The sequence below is a fragment of the Saccostrea echinata genome, unplaced genomic scaffold (assembly GCF_033153115.1).
Source record: "Saccostrea echinata isolate AGI-Se365-2 ecotype Australia unplaced genomic scaffold, CSIRO_AGI_Sech_v1 ptg000030l, whole genome shotgun sequence".
Classification (NCBI taxonomy): Eukaryota; Metazoa; Mollusca; class Bivalvia; order Ostreida; family Ostreidae; genus Saccostrea; species Saccostrea echinata.
In genome coordinates, this window is record NW_026889779.1 from 25568600 (window position 1) to 25589644 (window position 21045).

The 21045-nt window shown below is 34.9% G+C and overlaps 1 protein-coding gene and 1 long non-coding RNA gene across 3 annotated transcripts in view; one reads left to right on the top strand and one right to left on the bottom strand.

Moving 5' to 3' along the window:
- The first annotated feature begins 180 nt into the window (after window positions 1-180).
- Window positions 181-17715, top strand: LOC133197602 (uncharacterized). 2 transcript variants are annotated; one of them, XM_061333709.1, is made up of 4 exons: window positions 187-572; window positions 15594-15791; window positions 15957-16091; window positions 17219-17715. In XM_061333709.1, exons 1-4 carry the CDS (start codon window positions 336-338, stop codon window positions 17348-17350), a joined length of 702 nt encoding a protein of 233 aa, XP_061189693.1. In that variant the 5' UTR covers window positions 187-335; the 3' UTR covers window positions 17351-17715. The 2 variants fall into 2 exon arrangements, with proteins under 2 accessions (XP_061189694.1, XP_061189693.1); XM_061333710.1 differs by lacking the exon at window positions 15957-16091 and having other exon boundaries at window positions 181-572.
- Window positions 17716-19368: 1653 nt separating this feature from the next.
- LOC133197603 (uncharacterized) overlaps window positions 19369-21045 on the bottom strand; it is a 149033-nt gene continuing 147356 nt past the window's right edge. The window contains exon 4 of the long non-coding RNA XR_009722434.1: window positions 19369-19403. This is a non-coding gene — a long non-coding RNA (uncharacterized LOC133197603). The remainder of the gene's footprint in view (window positions 19404-21045) is intronic.

A 21045-nucleotide genomic window follows, 5' to 3' on the forward strand; every position in this document is an offset into this window, starting at 1 on the left:
TAAATTGTACAAAATAAAGGCTATTTGTTTATTTTCTGAAGGTGAATGAGTATGAAGAAAATTTTATGGTTGTAAATTGATTACTAATAACAAATTCTGCAAACGCTAGATGTGTACGATAGATTGCATGAGGAAGCAAGGGCCCTAAAAATCCGTCTGCTTTTGACAGCTTTTTGATGTGAAGATGCTGGATTTTCTAAATTGATTTTTAAAATTCTTTAACATAAGGAAAGTTCATAATTGTAAGCCTTTTTTCTTCCCTGTGTTTCTCTCTCAGTATGGTTTGTATGTATTGCTGATCTTTGACACGAGTTGTCTTTCACTGATTGCTGAAGATGGAGAGACTGTCCACGGAAGATGGAGATGACAAATCGTCGGATTGGTCACGGACAACTGATTCTGCTCCTCACTCATCGTCCATTACAAATCCAAACTACTGTGGGCCAGAGGACGAAAGTCCACAAGTCAGAGTCCAGCAAATGCAACTGTTGGAAGAAGGGGGAATGGTCCTTATTTACTGTAATACGGATTTTCTATTTTCGTGTAGTGGATTCCTGAGGCTATTTCAAGTGGTATTATTTAATTTTCTTTTTAGCTCACCTGAGCCAAAGGCTCAAGTGAGCTTTTCTGATCAAAATTTGTCCGTTGTCTGTCGTCGTTGTTGTCGTTGTTGTTGTTGTAAACTTTTCACATTTTCATCTTCTTCTCCAGAACCACTGGGCCAATTTCAACCAAACTTGCCATAAAGTATCCTTGGGTGAAGGGGATTCAAGTTTGTTCAAATGAAGGGCCACACCCTCTTTCAAGGGGAGATAATTAAGAATTAGTGAAAAAATAAATGCATCATTTGAAAATCTTCTTCTCAAGAACCATAGGGCCAGGAAAGATGAAACTCATGTGGAAGCATCTTCAGGTAGTGTACATTCAAGTGTGTTCAAATCATGACCCCCAGGGGTAGGGCAGGGCCACAATGGAGGATCAAAGTTTTACATAGAAATATATAGGAAAAACCTTTAAAAATCTTCTTCTCAAGAACAGCAAAGCCATGATGAGTCATATTTATGTGGAAGCATCCTCGGGTAGAGTAGATTTAAGTTTGTTCAAACCATGACCCCCGGGGGTAGGGCGGGGCCACAATGGAGGATCAAAGTTTTACATAGAAATATATGGGAAAAATCTTTAAAAATCTTCTTCTCAAGAACAGCAAAGCCACGATGAGTCATATTTATATGGAAGCATCCTCAGGTAGTGTAGATTCTATTTTGTTCAAACCATGACCCCTGGGGGTTAGGGGTGAAACGATACACCTCCTTCACGGTTCGATACGTATTGTATAATTTTGTTTCGGTTTCGGTTATTTTCTATACGGTACATTTTGATAGAAGGAAACAAATTCTACGTTGTTTTATGCTTTCTTTTTTAGCTCACCTAAGCTGAAGGCTCAAGTGAGCTTTTCTGATCACTTTTTGTCCGTCGTCCGTCTGTCCGTCCGTCCGTCTGTCCGTCTGTAAACTTTTCACATTTTCGACTTCTTCTCAAGAACCACTGGGCCAAATCCAACCAAACTTGCCACAAAGTATCCTTGGGTGAAGGGGATTCAAGTTTGTTCAAATGAAGGGCCATGCCCTCTTTCAAGGGGAGATAATTAGGAATTAGTGAAAAAATAATGGCATCATTTAAAAATCTTCTTCTCAAGAACCACTGGGCCAGGAAAGATGAAACTTATGTGGATCCTCAGGTAGTGTAGATTCAAGTTTGTTCAAATCATGACCCCCGGGGGTAGGGTGGGGCCAAAATGGGGGATCAAAGTTTTACATAGAAATATATAGGAAAATATCTTTAAAAATCTTCTTCTTTAGAACAGCAAAGCCATGATTGATCATAATTATATGGAAGCATCCTCAGGTAGTGCAGATTCAAGTTTGTTCAAATCATGACCCCCGGTGGTAGGGTGGGGCCACAATGGGGGATCAAAGTTTTACGTAGAAATATATAGGAAAATATCTTTAGAAATCTTCTTCTTAAGAACAGAAAAGCCATGATTGGTCATATTTATATGGAAGCATCCTCAGGTAGTGCAGATTAAAATTTGTTCAAATCATGACCCCCAGGGGTAGGGTGGGGCCACAATGGGGGATCAAAGTTTTACATAGAAATATATAGGAAAATATTTTAAAAAATCTTCTTCTTAAGAATAACAAAGCCATGATTGGTCATATTTATATGGAAGCATCCTCAGGTAGTGCAGATTAAAATTTGTTTAAAACATGACCCCCGAGGGTAGGGTGGGGCCAAAATGGGGGATCAAAGTTTTACATAGAAATATATAGGAAAATATCTTTAAAAATCTTCTTCTTTAGAACAGCAAAGCCATGATTGGTCATATTTATATGGAGGCATCCTCAGGTAGTTTAGGTTCAAGTTTGTTCAAATCATGACCCCCGGGGTAGGGTGGGGACACAAGGGGATCAAATTTTACATAGAAATATATAGGAAAATATCTTTAAAAATCATCTTCTTAAGAACAGCAAAGCCATAATTAGTCATATTTATATTGAAGCATCCTCAGGTAGTGTAGATTCAAGTTTGTTCAAATCATGACCCCTGGGGATAGGATGGGGCCACAATGGGGGATCAAAGTTTCACATAGAAATATATAGGAAAATATTTTAAAAAATCTTCTTCTTAATAACAACAAAGCCATGATTGGTCATATTTATATGGAAGCATCCTCAGGTAGTGCAGATTCAAGTTTGTTTAAATCATGACCCCCGGGGGTACGGCAGGGCCACAATGGGGGATCAAATTTTTACATAGAAATATATAGGAAAATATTTTTAAAAATCTTCTTCTTAAGAACAGCAAAGCCATGATTGGTCATATTTATATGGAAGCATCCTCAGGTAGTGCAGATTCAAGTTTGTTTAAAATCATGACGCCCAGGGGTACGATGGGGCCACAATGGGGGATCAAAGTTTTACATAGAAATATACAGGAAAAAATCTTTTTTCAGAAAAGCCATGATTAGTAAAATTGATATGGAGGCATCCTTTGGTAGTGTAGAATGAAATTTGTTCAAATGAGAGACCCTGGGGGTAGGGTGGGGCCACAATGGGGGATCAAATTTTTACAAATGAATATATGGGAAAAAATCTTCTGCTCAAGAACAGCAATGCCATTTGTTATATTGATATGAAAGCATCATCAGGTAGTTTAAAATTCAACACCCCCCCCCCCCCATTAACTTTTCAATACTAAACTGATTTTTGCTTTTTTTTCCTAGCCAATATGCTCAGGTGAGCGATGTGGCCCATGGGCCTCTTGTCTAAATCTAGTCACATATTTTACGAATTTTATTTGCAAATTGACTAGAAGAAATTGATTAAAATTATTTGACTGTCAAAAATTATTTTACAAGCTATCAGTCATCAAAAATTTACGTTTTCTATACTTATTTATTCTGAGTAACGTGTTGTACCTTATGCCAAACCCGACTGAATAACGATCCCAACCGAAAAATGAACCGAACCGAAAATTAGAGATTTTGCGCCGTGTATCAAACCGAGAAAAAATACCGCGGTGCATCGATACCGCGGTGAACCGTTTCACTCCTACTGGGGGTAGGGCGTGGCCACAATGGAGGATCAAAGTTTTACATAGAAATATATAGGAAAAATCTTTAAAAATCTTCTTCTGAGGAACAACAAAGTCATGATGAGTCATATTTATATGGAAGCATCCTTAGGTAGTGTAGATTCAAGTTTGTTCAAACCATGACCCCCGGGGGTAGGGCGGGGCCACAATGGAGGATCAAAGTTTTACATAGAAATATATAGGAAAAATCTTTAAAAATCTTCTTCTCAGGAACAACAAAGTCATGATGAGTCATATTTATATGGAAGCTTCCTTAGGTAGTGTAGATTCAAGTTTTTTTTCAAATCATGGCCCCCGGGGTAGGGCGGGGCCACAATGGAGGATCAAAGTTTTACATAGAAATATATAGGAAAAATCTTTAAAAATCTTCTTCTCAAGAACAGCAAAGCCACGATGAGTCATATTTATATGGAAGCATCCTCAGGTAGTGTAGATTCTATTTTGTTCAAACCATGACCCCTGGGGGTAGGGCATGGCCACAATGGAGGATCAAAGTTTTACATAGAAATATATAGGAAAAATCTTTAAAAATCTTCTTCTCAAGAACAGCAAAGTCATGATGAGTCATATTTATGTGGAAGCATCTTCAGGTAGTGTAGATTCAAGTTTGTTAAAATCATGACCCCCTGGGGGTAGAGCATGGCCACAATGGAGGATCAAGTTTTAAATAGAAATATATAGGAAAAATCTTTAAAAATCTTCTTCTCAAGCACAGCAAAGCCATGATGAGTCATATTTTTATGGAAGCATCCTCAGGTAGTGTAGATTCAAGTTTGTTCAAACCATGACCCCCGGGGGTAGGGCGGGGCCACAATGGAGAATCAAAGTTTTACATAGAAATATATAGGAAAAATCTTCTTCTCAGGAACAGCAAAGCCCAGATTGTTCATATTTATATGGAAGCATCCTCAGGTAGGGTAGATTCAAATTTATTCAGATCATGACCCCCGGGGGTAGGGCGGGGCCACAATGGAGGATCAAAGTTTTACATAGAAATATATAGGAAAAATTTTAAAAATCTTCTTCTCAGGAACAGCAAAGCCCTGATTGATCATATTTATGTGGAAGCATCCTCAGGTAGTGTACATTCAAGTGTGTTCAAATCATGACCCCCAGGGGTAGGGCAGGGCCACAATGGAGGATCAAAGTTTTACATAGAAATATATAGGAAAAATCTTTAAAAATCTTCTTCTCAAGAACAGCAAAGTCATGATGAGTCATATTTATATGGAAGCATCTTCAGGTAGTGTAGATTCAAGTTTGTTAAAATTATGACCCCCTGGGGGTAGGGCGTGGCCACAATGGAGGATCAAAGTTTTAAATAGAAATATATAGGAAAAATCTTTAAAAATCTTCTTCTCAAGCACAGCAAAGCCATGATGAGTCATATTTATATGGAAGCATCCTCAGGTAGTGTAGATTCAAGTTTGTTCAAACCATGACCCCTGGGGGTAGGGCGGGGCCACAATGGAGAATCAAAGTTTTACATAGAAATATATAGGAAAAATCTTCTTCTCAGGAACAGCAAAGCCCAGATTGTTCATATTTATATGGAAGCATCCTCAGGTAGGGTAGATTCAAATTTATTCAGATCATGACCCCCGGGGGTAGGGCGGGGCCACAATGGAGGATCAAATTTTTACATAGAAATATATAGGAAAAATCTTTAAAAATCTTCTTCTCAAGAAAAGCAAAGCCACGATGAGTCATATTTATATGGAAGTATCCTCAGGTAGTGTAGATTCTATTTTGTTTAAACCATGACCCCTTGGGGTAGGGCATGGCCACAATGGAGGATCAAAGTTTTACATAGAAATATATAGGAAAAATCTTTAAAAATCTTCTTCTCAGGAACAGCAAAGTCATGATGAGTCATATTTATATGGAAGCATCTTCAGGTAGTGTAGATTCAAGTTTGTTAAAATCATGACCCCCTGGGGGTAGGGCGTGGCCCTAATGGAGGATCAAAGTTTTAAATAGAAATTAGGGATGTCAATTTTGTCAATAATTCATATTTGAATATTCAATGAAAGTATTCGAATATATTCGAATATTCGATAAATAAATAAAATCTGTTTTATTTTAAATACGCATCATCCTACTCTTGTAGGTACATGTATACTTATATAGGAAGTAAAATTGTATGAAGACTTATAGATTTACAATAAGAAATTCCATTTGATATTTGTCAATGTTTGAAATAAATAATTGATTTAAATGTAGAAAAGTATAATTTTAACAAATAAAACATGTATTTATAGTAGCCCCACCTGAGGAACCAGTCGTCTCACAAAAGGCAAGATAGCCGTGACGGTATACTTTTCAGGTTTCAATACGTGTAATAAATTACAATTATCTGCATGATAAGAGATATGATTATAATCTTTGATACAATGTAAACAAATATTTCCATAGACAATTTTCCTAGGTATTTAACTGTTTTCCCGATAATGAATATAAATTATGTACAACCCGAGATAATCAAGTAATTTACATATTTATTCTGAAATTAAGTCCTTTACAATATTAATTACAGATTACTTCTATCGGACATTCATTCAATGATCAATTAATTTTATTTTGATAAGTATACTCTTCATGCCTTTTAGATATTCTTAGATTTCATTTGTTGTCCTCGATTCTAGATCCGATCGTATCTATAACTAATAAAAGCTATGAAAGTACTTTTTGTATTATACATAAAGCATTATTGTACAATTCTTTACAACACCTTACTCAAAACAAAATACATGTAATTTAGAAGATTTATAAGATAAGAAAGTAGTGAAAGAAATCTTTCGATCGAAATTGATCGCTAGTAAATTAACAGGGATAATTCCAGCATTGTTCTAATCAAAATTTATTAATCACAGTACTTCTTTTTATGAAATCTGAAAAACACCGAATATTCGAATCTTAAATTCATATTCGAATATCAACTCATCGAATGAATATTCGAATGTTCGAATATTCGTTGCCATCCCTAATAGAAATATATAGGAAAAATCTTTAAAAATCTTCTTCTCAAGAACAGCAAAGTCATGATGAGTCATATTTATATGGAAGCATCTTCAGGTAGTGTAGATTCATGTTTGTTAAAATTATGACCCCCTGGGGGTAGGGCGTGGCCACAATGGAGGATCAAAGTTTTAAATAGAAATATATACGAAAAATCTTTAAAAATCTTCTTCTCAAGCACAGCAAAGCCATGATGAGTCATATTTATATGGAAGCATCCTCTGGTAGTGTAGATTCAAGTTTGTTCAAACCATGACCCCCGGGGGTAGGGCGGGGCCACAATGGAGAATCAAAGTTTTACATAGAAATATATAGGAAAAATCTTCTTCTCAGGAACAGCAAAGCCCAGATTGTTCATATTTATATGGAAGCATCCTCAGGTAGGGTAGATTCAAATTTATTCAGATCATGACCCCCGGGGGTAGGGCGGGGCCACAATGGAGGATCAAAGTTTTACATAGAAATATATAGGAAAAATTTTAAAAATCTTCTTCTCAGGAACAGCAAAGCCCTGATTGATCATATTTATTTGGAAGCATCCTCAGGTAGTATAGATTCTATTTTGTTCAAATCATGACCCCCGTGGGTAGGATGGCCACAATGGAGGATCAAAGTCTGAAATAGAAATATATAGGAAAATATTTTCTTCTGAAGAACTGCAAACCATGATTAGTCATTTTGAAATGGAAGCATCTTCAGGTAGTGTAGATAAAATTTTGTTCGAATGATGACCCCCAGGGGTTGGGTGGGGCCCATTGGGGGATTGAAAGTTTTACATAAGAACGTATAGAAAAAATATTTCTTCTCAAGAACAGGAAAGCTATGTTTAGTCATATTGATATGGAAGCATCCTCAGGTAGTGTAGATTCAAGTTCAAATGATGAGCCCTGGGATAGGGAGGAACCACAATGGGGGATCAAATTTTTACAAAGGAATATATGGGAATTTTTTTTAAAAATCTTCTCAAGTACAACAAAGCCATTTGTTATATTGACATGGAAGCATCATCAGGTAGTTTAAAATTCAAGCCCCCCCCCCCCCCCCCCGGGGTAATCTTTTCAATACTGAACTGATTTGTGCTTTTGCATAGCCAATGTGCTCAGGTGAGCGATGTGGCCCATGGGCCTCTTGTTTCATTCATCTTCGCTAGCCAAGGGTTTCTGATACGCTACTCCCTTGGCATACGGTGTTAACCCTTTCGACGCCGAATATAGTTACGTCTATAACGTCATGGATGCCGTACTATGACGTCAACTGAGACGTAAAATAATTTGCTTCAGAAAAAAACGTCAAATTGATAGTGAAACAAGCACCTGTTTAACCAATGTAATAGGATGTTTATAGTTTTCAAGGAAAATTCGTATAATAAAGTCATATTCATTCCAGTAGTTTTTAATCGCCATAAAGTAAATTTAGCCAATATTTATCCTGTAGCTAGCATATGCAAGGAAAGTCTTTAAATATTTCTTTTCAAGCTTTTTCAAAAAATAAATTAAATGTTATAAATATATGACTGCCGTCACGAGTAAAGGTCCTTAAATAGCCTGGCCCTTTCTGAATGCAAATACATGTATAGATAACTTTTTTTAAAATATCTGATTTTTTTTCAGTATTTTATAAACATTTTAGTAAGGCACTTCAAAATTACGTTGACGTTACTGACTAAAAACCTAATTATGTCGCGTGCGTCAAATTCAGTTTCTAAACATTCTTAGAATTATTTAAATAATTTTAATCGTTTTAACACATACAAACTTGAGAAAATATTTTATTTTTTCTTCTAAGCTACTAGTATGTCCTAAGAAAAAGACGCCTTAGTTCATACTTCTAGAGGCAGATGCAGTTATTTCGTAAGGGAGGAGGGGGGAGTCTAGAAATTTAGGATCTGGAATCGGTTAATTTTCAGTCGAAAAAAATAATAGAATTCAACAAAAGGTTTTTTTTTTATATTTAAAACTCTAGCTCAATTAATAAAGTATATAAAGCACCCCCCCCCCCTCCCCCCACACACTCCAAAAAAAAAAAAAGAATACACGGATGGCCCTTAGAGAAATAAGAAATCCAACCTAAACAAGGGCACCGCGCATAAAGCGGGCCATCCCCTCGCAAAAAAGCAAATTGATTCCGATATAAAAAAGAAATTAATTTCAGTTATAAGCATGCATCCCCCCACCCACCACAAGCGTGTTTCTTTTTCCCCTCTAGCTTTGTTAAGAGAAGATAACAACACCCAAGTATCTCTGTATCACCGATGGATTCTAACGGAAAAAAATAATTCAGATGAATTTATGATGCATGATTTTTTTTTCTTAAAGTTTATTCTGTTCATAAAAAGTCATACATAAAAAAAAAATAAATCTTTTTCTACTTCCAAGCGGATATTTTTTTTAAATACGTTGATAAAATATTTTAAATAAGTTTCCATTGATCGTACAATTCAACTTCTTCGCCTGTCCTAGATATGGAATAAAAACATAAAAAAAAAGAGGCGCATATTGATGTCAAGACATTGTTTTGTGAAAGGTTATTCCATTCATGAAAATTGAAACTTTTAGTCATTTTCTTAGCTTTTTCCAAGTAAATCAAACTCTATCAAAAGTGGTCTTCTTTTCCTTTTACCTGTGCTCTTGACGCTTATCACTTGGACACAACAATCGTACATCATTTCTTAAAAGAGCCGAAACTGAAATCTCAAAAAGAAAACATGCAAATTGGTTTCTGTAAAATAGATTCCCTAGACCGCGGAACAGTTTCTGGAAAGATATATATCTTACGCCATTTCCATCTTATTTGATGATCGATAATGATACAATTCGACACGAACGTCTGAGAAAACAGTGGATTGAAATTCAAGTTTGAGGTTGGTTTTCAATCCACTCAAGCTGATTTCATAGACAAAGTATTAATGTATGCTTCAAAAGTCAAATATTTTCAATTTCCGAATAGTTTGAAAATTATGTAGATAAGCATTTTCAATCCAATTTCAAACATATAGATGTATTCTTTCATGGGGCGGCCATTTGATTATAAGGGGGGGGGGGTTAAATTTATTTATGTCCATGCCTTCAGAATACATCGTTTATTTATTTCAAGGATGTCAAGAGATTTTATCTTATTTCAGTCTTCTTCACAGAAAAAAGGTTGACAAGCAAAAACGGGAAAAGGGGGAGGGGGCTATCCAAGCTCAAAAACTTTTTGCTTATTTTTAAGGACTAGCCCCCCCCCCTTTCGAAATCAAATGGTCGTCCTCTTATTATTTCTTAAATCAATTTCGAAATAGTTTGAAATTTATATAAATCAGAGTTTTCTGTCCAATGTTTTTTTTTAATGATTGATTGATTATTATCGGCTTTAAACAATAAAAATCAATCAATCATAAAACAAAAACATTGGACAGAAAACTCTACTTGAATTATATAAATGTCAAACTATTCCGAAATTGACATTGTATGTCTTCTGGATCTATCATTAACACAGTGCGTACAAGAGTAGCTGAGGTGGATTGAAAATGAATTTCAATCCCATGTTTTCTCAGACCCATTCTCTATCATCAAAATGAATGTTTTGACTCTAACAGATGGAAATGACGTAAGCTGCATATTTCAATCTTGCCATTTAATAATGTCGGAATGATTTGACCTTCGTGATCTAACTTCACCTGCTGGACATAGAAATATAGCCGTCAGTCACGTGTCATATTCAAGCTTATTAAAGCTCGTCATTTCAATCCTATGAGAAAAGGAATTCCTTGTAGCATTGCGCTTGATCCGATATTGACCTTTCTGCATGGATTCCTGGAATTAAAAAAATCTCGCGAGAGATTAATTACTAATATGTTTACAGCGATTGTCTGGTTTCCAACTCAGATTTACGAAAAGTTCTAAAAAAAAAAAAAAAAAAAAAAAAAAAAAAAAAATTGATCAAAGAGATACTTGTACTGCTCTTAGCTCTTTTCTATATATATATATATATAATTATGCACATTTAACGGAGCTGGGCTTTTTTGAGCAAAGTGAATTACAGTTGCATTAAATCTGAAATTGAAACTGAATATCTCGCGAGACTTGAATTTATGTTTACGCAATTATGGTCACCTATTCATCTTCCTCCGTGACATCAGCTAACCTGACATCTTAGCTTTTCATATTTCGATACAATAAAATGTTCATATAATTAAATAATACGTCCAACACACGTTTATTTTTTTTATATATGGCAATGCAGTTAAGCAATATCCATTTAATGTTTGAAACCCCATCGGTGTACTCGACTCTCTTCATAGGCGACTTAGTCATTTTCATAGTTATTATTTTAAAAATATCACTTTCTCGGAATCTTGAAATTACAGAACATGAGTTGTATTTTTGGTTCTTACCACACGATTGGATTAGAAACGTTTTTTTTTCTCTAAAAGCAGAAAGGTGTGTGTGTAAGTGTGTGCGTGTGTACTTTTTCCTAAAGGTCATGTACAAGTCAACGGAACTTTCAGAAAATGTCGAGATATCCGGGGTGTCGAGATATCAGAGTTGAAACTCGACGTCCAAGCAGGGCTAATTTAATACAATAATCAGTTAAAAAAAAAACAAGAAAAAAAAAACGCTTTCTTACATATTAAACGGTCATCAAAGTTTTGCACGAATCTGTTTTTTTCCATTTTTTTCTTTTGCTAAAATCATCACTGTTGCTTTAATTTTCATCTTTCCCATAATGTATAGATTTCTTGACTGACTTTGTGCCTTCCGATTGGTGTGACGTGGTTGATGATTTTGAACATTTTTTTTTAATAGCTGAATGACACCCATAACCACTTGTTACATGTAAAAGTATTTTTTTTTTCCTTTTAGATCAGTGATTCATTCTCAGAAGATGTCGCATATGAACTTTTATCAGAAGTTCAATCATACTTTCTTTACAGCGTAATCCATTGTTTCTTCTTTTTCATACATATTTTCAAGCATAATTAAAATCACTGACGATGTAAATGTTATTTTATTATGCACACAGTATAATGCTCTTGAAGATCCATTATTCAAATTCTTTTATAGCAAAATTTATTTACTTATTTATTCATTTTGGAAAATTTGTGCCCAAATCCTCCGTTTAATTGTGTGTTAATTTAGTATACAATTATTTATATAGGGGCTGTTTGTCCCATCCCCTCCTCATTTGTTGTTGTAGTAGCTTCAAATATCCCATGTTATCAGTATTAATATCCGAACAAAGTTGGGGTCGCTTTTTCAGGTTGAACTTTTCACGGTTGCTTTTTATTCGGATTTTTTTTCTTGTCAATTATCTCTGCCCCCCCCCCCCCCCCCCAACAATCATTTTGAAATCGACGCTACACCTGAGCCTGTGTAATCGTGTATATCAATATGATTAACTAGGGAATAAAATGGCTCAATATATTTTATAAGTTGTTATTCAAAATAAAGAACCACTTATAATATAAAGAACACGTATCTCCCCATCCCCTCCCCCTCAAAAATATGTATGCATGTAGGCACGAAGAAAATAAGTGTAAAACTTTCCGGCAACAATGAAACATAAAATTGCTTATTTTGAAAGTGCGCCATACTTTATTTACAATACTAGCGTACTTCAAAACTGACGTCATTATTTAACGTCAACGTAAGAAATATGACGTCATATTTAGACCAGTACCTATGTAAAAATAAAGACCTATACTTGTGCCAAAATATAAATATCATTGTGTTAAATTACACGTAAGGTATATGGTTAATAAAAGAAAAAGTAAAACACTTATTGAAAAACGACATTTTTGTCGGTTTGGCGTTGACACAGTAAACGACATTTATGTCGCTTTGGCGTCGAAAGGGTTAAAAAAAGTTGGGATTTTTTTCTCAAGTTGTGATTGGAGTTAATCGACATCGTTCGACCAGTCAGCAATTGTTTTTTGTAAATGACGATATTTGCGTTCGGGATATATATCGGGGATGAAAAAAACGCAAGTAAACAACGATCCGTAAGATAACATGCCATTCTATGAGTAGCAATATGGTGTCATCCAATATCTTAAGCTACGTGCAAAATATGTGATTAAGAATCAATACTGAAGATGTAGATTTGCATTTAACATGTTTAAATAACAAATTAACATAACTCAGTACCCTCTTGTTAATTATTCTTTAAAAACATTATTTTTTAAATACGCTTTTTATTTCTGTCGATGACACAATCTGTGCGTACCTGGTAAGAATCGTGATCACGTGACGAAAACAATCCTGTCTTTTGTCAGCACCGTATGCCAAGGGTTTATGAGGAGAGTAGCGTATCAGAAACTCTTGGCTAGCGAAGATGCAATTTATCAGTTTATTCAAATGTCTTAATATGTATGTTAGGTTATCTAACTTTAAAGTATATTCTACTGTAATGGTTTGGGCTGTAGATATTGGCCTGGGTAGCTCAGTCGGTAGAGCACCTGACTGGTGATGCAGGGGTCCCGGGTTTGATTTCCTGTCTAGCCATATGCGTTTTCTCCTTTCCTGTTACACTACCAACTGAGCTTACTGTAACTCTAACTCCTGGACAGGTGCTCTACCAACTACACTATATGACAGTGGCTAAAAAAATCTTCCTGGCAATCATACAAAATGAGTTTATTTCCCATCTGGTAGACATTTTCCCCCATTTGTTACATATAGCTAGTGCTTCATTAAAAATATGCTTCATGCAAGTCTGTGTGATTTACAATAATTCACACTTAACTTATTCCTTATATTTACATTTTATAAGTTTAAAAGCACCAATAATATACTCAATATTTGAATTTCTTGCTGCCCTATATCGTTACGTTTTTATTTACGTTTCTGTAGCCTTGTGACGTCACTATAGTGCGAGTTTCACCGTGTATATTTAAGCATTGAATCATTATTTTTTGAAAGATATAGTCTCATAACTGCAATGGTGTGTGCAAACAAATTGAGTAACGCGCGTTAGCGATTACAATTGTGATTTATATTTCAAAATCCCTGTATTATCCTTCGGGTAAGTTACAATTAATGGAAGAGCCGTTGCAACAGCCTTCTGTTCAATGTGAGCGTGAATTTTGATTTTCGCTTATGACGTTGCATTTCCACGGTGCTCAACGTTTGTGACGTAAAAATAAAACGCATACTTTAACCTTTTGGCCCCCTGTCCGTGTTATGGTGTGTTGAATGCCGTAGCTTTCCTTACACTTTATAAGCAAAATACATGTGGAATGTAAATATTTCTACGTGTGAGTATACACAAAAATGACTTTCAAATCAGTTGCACAGTTAGCTTAGTAGAAAAACACTGCAAATGTATATATATATATTTAAGCATTGAATCACAAGTTTTTGAAAGATATAGTCTCATAACTGCAGCGGTGTGTGGAAACAAATTGAGTTACGCACGTTAGCGCGTTATGAAAATGTTTGCACACACCGTTGCAGTTATGAGACTATATCTTTCAAAAAATAATGATTTAATGCTTATATTTACATTTTTAACTCCTTGCCTTGACTGCAAATGTGATTTATATTTCAAAATCCCTGTATTATCCTTTTCGGGTAAGTTATAATTAATGGAAGAGCTGTTGCAACAGCTTCTGTTCAATGTGAGCGTGAATTTTGATTTCCGTTTATGACGTTGCACTTTCATGGCGTTCAACGTTTGTGACGTCAAAATAAAACGCATACCGGGTACTTTAACCTTTTGACCCCTTGTCCGTGTTATGGTGTTTTGAATGCCGTAGCTTCCCTTACACTTTCTAAGCAAAATACATGTTGAATGTATATATATATATATATATATATATATATATATATATATATATATATATATATATATATATATATATATATGCTTTCTATATTAATATTTCTTCACTTAGGGCAGTTATGTTAGTTTAAGAGTTGTTGTAAAATGTGCTTTATAAATAAAAATTAATTTCATTACGTGTATTGGTAACGATCCTCTAATAAAACTAATGTCCAAATAACTGTATCTTACTTTCATTCTCAATGACCGTGTAGTGTAGGGCAGCGCTGCGAGAATTTCATCGGCATCGAAAGCAAGTTTTTTGACTTGCCTAGATAGCCGAGCGGTCTAGTGCGCTGTTCCTGCACTGCTAGGAGACAGATTCCATAGGTCGAGAGTTCAACCCCGGGCTGGGGTGGAAGTGGGTATCCTTGTAAAAGTGAATTTCTTTGTGCTTTCTGTATTAATATTTCTTCATTTAGGGCAGTTATGTTAGTTTAAGAGTTGTTGTAAAATGTGCTTTATAAATAAAAATTAAAATTCATTACAACATGTATTGGTAACGATCCTCTAATAAAACTAATGTCCAAATAACTGTATCTTACTTTCATTCTCAATGACCGTGTAGTGTATTGTTGAAGATTTTCGAATTTCATAAAGGTTCATCATTGTTCATGAAGTATAAATTTTTTTCAGTATGAATGTGTTCATGAATTAAATTCATGAACTACTTTTATGAAACTATTATGAATCTTTTATGAGCATTCATGAACAATGATGAACAACTCATAAAAGTTCTTTAAGTCATGAATATCATCTCGCAGGGGAGGGCAGCGCCGTGAGAATTCCATTGGCATCGAAAGCAAGTTTTTTGACTTGCCTAGATAGCCGAGCGATCTAGCGCGCTGTTCCTGTACTGCTAGGAGACAGATTCCGTAGGTCGAGAGTTCAACCCCGGGCTGGGGCGGAAGTGGGTATCCTTGTAAAAGTGAATTTCTTTGTGCTTTCTCTTTCTCTCTCTCTGTATATATATATATGTTTTCTTACAGCCACCCTATCTCTGTGTTATAAACCTCCTTAACTATACAAGATATGTGAAAATCCTGGGTTCCATACCCATTCTGGTAGACATTTTTCCCCACCTGTTACATACATGAATATGATTAGTTTTCTTACAGCTGCTTTCTCTCTGCTGTTTTATGGCACTAGTGACCTGCTCGGGAATTGATGGGGGTGATTTTCTGTCCCTACCCCAGAGGTGGCATGTGCGAGTCCTTGTTTTTGTGATAGTATGGTCCTCTCTCAGTAGCCTTGTCTTCTGGGGGATTAAAGTGACAGGGTCAGACCAAATGCTTCCAGTTAACTGGTGGCTCTTGGTGAGAATAATATAAATTTTCATAGACTTTATTACTGTTGTTGTATTTTAATTTTTGGTTTTAATCATTTTAATGTATATTAAGACAGTTTCTAATCATATTTCACTACTTTTTTATTAATTCCTCTTATAAAATTATATTCCACTCTTTTCTTTCTTTCCAAAGGATTTCTTACTGTATTCCATGTTTTCACTCTCCTATCTTATCTCCACATCTATTGTTGCCAATTATATTGAACATTTAAAATTGATGGGAGGAAACTTGCCAGAAGATTTGTCCACAAAGTTCATTATTTCTGTTGTAAGTACAATGTATAATACTATAATATATATAAATCTTTCAGAGATGATATTAATGCATTGGTTTGTGTACCGGTGATCTCTATCAATTTCTCAGCATAGCCATAGCACTAACCATTCAAAAGTTATGGCTAAGGTTAAAGTTTTCCAAAAGTATGTCAAACTCCAAGGTCAAAAATATTTGTACCCAAGGAAAGGTCTTTTCACATGGAATAAACATGTTAAGTATGAAAGCCCAAGCACCAACCTGTCAAAAGTTATGACCGAGGTTAAAGTTTGGTGAAATTTTTCAAAAGTGGATTAAACTCAAGGTCATGAAGTTAAATATGTTGGTATCCAAAGAAAGGTCTTGTCACAAGGAATACACATGTGAAATATGAAAGCCATACATGAAGTTTCAACCAGTGTTTGAAATAACCGTGCACCCGACCGCCCAAGATGCACAAATTTTGCCGCGGACGAACAGATTTGCGCGTATCAAAGTCCGGCTGGACGTGTTAAAATTTGCCATAAATTAAAATTTATATATTTGACAAAATCTCTCAAATCAACTAATAGTATCGGCAGCTAACTGTAACAAGCAAAGGGGTAGAATTCGACATCCTATAGATTTGGGATGGAAGTATTGGTGACCGTGCCCCATTCACATTATTGCTAAAAACATTTATAAAAGACTTATTTTCTCGGGCTAGAAGAGTTTTGGCAGGGCTGACAACTTTCACTAGCAGTCAGCCCTGCATGTCTACTAATTCTACCATGAGTTTCAAACACTGCTTCAACCAATTAAAAGTTATAGGCAAGGTTAAAGTTTTTGTGGACAGACAAACAGACAGACAGGGGAAACATGATATGCCCCTGAATCTTTGATTATGGGAACATAAAAAATAATTATTCTTTATACCAGGAAATTGTTCATCCCCTTTTTATATTTTCACCTTTTTTTTTGCCCTTGATATTCCAAAAAAAAATTTTAATGGGGCAAATTCAACAAGGACAGAGTTATCTCTCTCAAAATCTCAAAATCTTTTACTGAATGTTTAATATGGTAAAAATAGCATGGGGGAAAATAAACCTCTAAATTATGATTATGCATGGATTTCTTATTTACCACATGTACATATATTTCAGGTTTTAGGATACATCTGTGTCCTGGTTTATGGACTGACAGCATTTGTTGGATACAGGAGATGGAGAATACAGTGCCATCTATTTAAGAGGAGACAACTGCTGGAATCAGAGGATTTTATGGAAGTTCTATAACTGTACATGTATATGCTTAAAAAAGGTTTTAGAAGATATTTGGGTGGATTGACCAATATGATAGGCATATGGGTTTCAAACTTTCTGATTTTGTGCAAATGCTACAGATATATTTTTCCTTACAAAATGTAACAGTGTTAATGGAAATTATTTGTTCTATATTTTTTTTTCCAATGTGATTCAAACAAATTTAATGATGAAAGGCTATGTAGTGTAATAAGTTGAAAAAAATTCAATCACTGATAAGAAATCAGAAGAATTAACATTTGGATAAACTAGTACATACCCGTGTATATTCAGTAGAAATTTTGCAGTAAAATGTCAAAGGAATCTTTCTCTTTGTAAAACTATTTTCTAGTGATGAATCTTTTGTTTTGAATTTAAGCTTTTCTAATTGGTAATAGACTAAAGTCATCTCCATAAAAAGGATACAAGGAGAAAATCTAAACCTATCATAATGTCATAAAAATCTCACTAATCTCAATACATTTGAACTTTGCACATGTTGACATATGGAAACTTTCAGATGAGACATACAGGTACTGTTGACATATTAGGGCTGTATATCGATACATATGGATATTCAAGAATATATCGTATCGAAAGAATAACTTCCAATATGTATCGGGCAGGCAGTTTTTAGCTGTTCTGAGCCAAAGGCTCAAAGAGCTAATGCTATGGCCATTTGTGTGGTGTGCGTAAACTTTTTAGAATATGGGCCATAACTCAAAAACCCCTTGGCCAATTATTGTCAAATTTGTCACAGGGTATCCTTGGCCCAAGGGCTCCTGTTTATACTAAAACTAGGGTTGTGACCCTTAAACAAGGGGAGATAATTAGGAAAATAGAAACAAAAGTACTGGTTGCTAAAAAATCTTCTTCTCAAGAACCACTGGGCAGATTATCACCAAACTTACACAAAAGGGTGAGGATATGTTGTAGATTAAAAATTGTTCAAGGCATCACCCTGGGGCAAAGGGCATGGTCTCAAGGTCACTTAAAAGTTGACCAAAAATTACACTTTATTAAAATGTTCATATTTTGCTTACTATAAGGACTAGGATCATCAAATCTTAACAGTTGATGCATCTAAGGACTTTTTATCATGTTGACTTAAAAGTAGGTCACGGTGACCTACTTTTTAAATTTTGCGGCCATTCTTTTTCAAAATGATTTAGAGGCATATTTTGAACAATTTAAGGCCTATGATCATCAAACTTTGTCAGTTGATGTATCTTGGGTCCTCGAAGTACATCAACTAAAAAGTAGGTCACCTTGACCTACTCTTTGAAATTTATGGCTAATCTTTTACAAAACAATTAAGGTCAATAATTCGAATACTGAGAGGATTAGAATCATGAAATCTTGCAAGATGATGCATCTTGGGGCCATAAAACATATGTATTAAAAAGTAGGTCACAGTGACCTACTTTTTGAACTTTGCATGCATTTGATTTCAAAGTGTTTTAGAGGCGTAATTTGGACATTTTAAGGCCTATGATCTTAAAACTTTGCAAGTTGATGCATCTTGGGTCATCGCAGTAGGTCAACTGAAAAGTAGGTCACCGTGACCTACTTATGAAAATTTATGGCTTTAATTAAATATTTCGGGTACTAATTAGCTTAGAATCATCAAACTTTGTCAGTTGATGCATCTTGGGTCCTTGAGGTACGACAACTGAAAAGTAGGTCACCCTGACCTATTTTTGAAAATTTTATGGCTGGATTTAATATTTTCAGGTACTATTTGGCTAAGATTCATCAAAATTTGTCAGTTGATGCATCTTGGGTCCTCGCAGTAGGTTGACTGAAATGTAGGTCACCATGACCTACTTTTCAATTTATATGACTATAATTAAATATTTCAGGTACATGTACTAATCAGCTTAGAATCATCAAGCTTTGTCAGTTGATGCATCTTGGTTCTTCGGAGTAAGTCGACTGAAAAGTAGGTCACCGTGACCTACTTTTGAAAATTTATGGCTTTAATTAAATATTTCAGGAACTAATTGGCTTAGAATCATCAAACTTTGTCAGTTGATGCATCTTGGGTCTTTGGAGTACGACAACTGAAAAGTAGGTCACCCTGACCTACTTTTGAAATTTTATGGCTGTATTTTGATATTTTTTGGCTACTATTTGGATTAGAATCATCAAATAGAAGTGATAGGTTGTACAGTTTATCAGAAGAGCGCTTCAAGGCCCTTGGGCCTCTTGTTCATATAATTCTGTAAAAAAAAGTTTGGAATTTCATTCACCAAAGATTATATTTAATTATTTTGAATTAAAATTGATCAAAAATGATATAATCATTAAGGAGGTAGCTCATCTTAGATGATTATTACAAAATACATAGACAACTTAAATTAACGTTGATTTTACAGTTGTTAAAGTTTGAATTTGAAGTGTAATTTGTAATGATAGTTAGATAAGAACTTTAAAATGAGTTGCAAAAAAATTAGTTTTTATAAAATTCATGCATTGAATGATTTAAAAGTCTATTCTGATAAACTTGTTAGAGAATCCAATACATTGCATATCGCATTATAAAATATCGTATCCTATCAAAATTTTTTGCTCCATACACAGCCCTATGACATATGGAGACTTTCAGATGAGACATGTACTGCTGGATTATCTTCCTTCTGAGTGTTTAATGGTGCTTCATGACTTTAATTTAGCAAACAGCTGGTACATGTATGTTAAGTAGATTTTATAGACTTTTTCTCAAGCAGTACAGCTAGGTCTTGAATTTTTTTGTCTCTTCCTGAAAATGGTGCACTTACTTACATTATTCATCCTCTTGCTAGTACATACACATGTAAATTATAAAATTATACATCAATCAAAAACAGAAATCAGTATTTCATTATTACCAAATTGTCTTTTGCTTGCGGGGAGGGGGTCTTTAGATAGGGTTATATGGATGAAAATTAAAATAAGTGAAAGCCTGGGGGATGAAAATTACTTATTAATATACATTGAAATACTGATTTTTAGCTCTACTGGTCAAATTTGCATTAGTATAGTGTCCTTTTTATAATTGTCTGGCTTTCTGGAAACAAACTTCTCATACAGTTTCTTTGGTATTAATAAAACTTGTTAATACAAGTTTAGAAAACATCAAGATACATCACTCAGTAAAATATAAACAGGATAATTTAGGGAATTTTTGACTTCCACTTCAGTACAAATTAAATGGGGGATGACCCCCCCCCCCCAAAAAAAAAACAAAGATAGATGAAGAAGATTGACCTTGACCTTTAACACTTTGGCCTTAAGATCAAAAGAGTCTTCAGTTGGAGTCATCATCTGATGTTTCATTGCAAAAGCTCTGAGAAAACTAAAATTATAGTCTGGGATGTCTTAAGCCTGAATTTCTGACATTGGACTTTGACCTTGAAATTGAAAGGGGTCTTCTGTAAGTCAAAGCATGGGGGCATCGTATCCGCTGTTCTCGTTTACACAAATAATAAATACACGTTTATGATATGTGTAATAGTGAACAGAGCACGTAAGATTCCCCTGTGGTCAAAGGGAGATATGATGTAAAATTTCTTTTTTAAAGCTCAAAGAGAACGTGTTATCATCTGGAAATCAATTTGTGCAATAAATGATTTTTTGACCTTTTGATCTCAAAATCAATAGGGGTGTTCTGTAAGCCGTGGGAAATTACTACAAAACATTTTGCTGCA

Coding starts and splice junctions, on each gene's coding strand:
- LOC133197602 (XM_061333709.1), top strand. CDS start 336: ATGGAGAGACTGTCCACGGAAGATGGAGATGACAAATCGTCGGATTGG. Junction 573..15,593: donor TCCTGAGGCTATTTCAAGTG/GTATTATTTAAT, acceptor GTTTTCTTACAG/CTGCTTTCTCTCTGCTGTTT. Junction 16,092..17,218: donor CAAAGTTCATTATTTCTGTT/GTAAGTACAATG, acceptor CATATATTTCAG/GTTTTAGGATACATCTGTGT.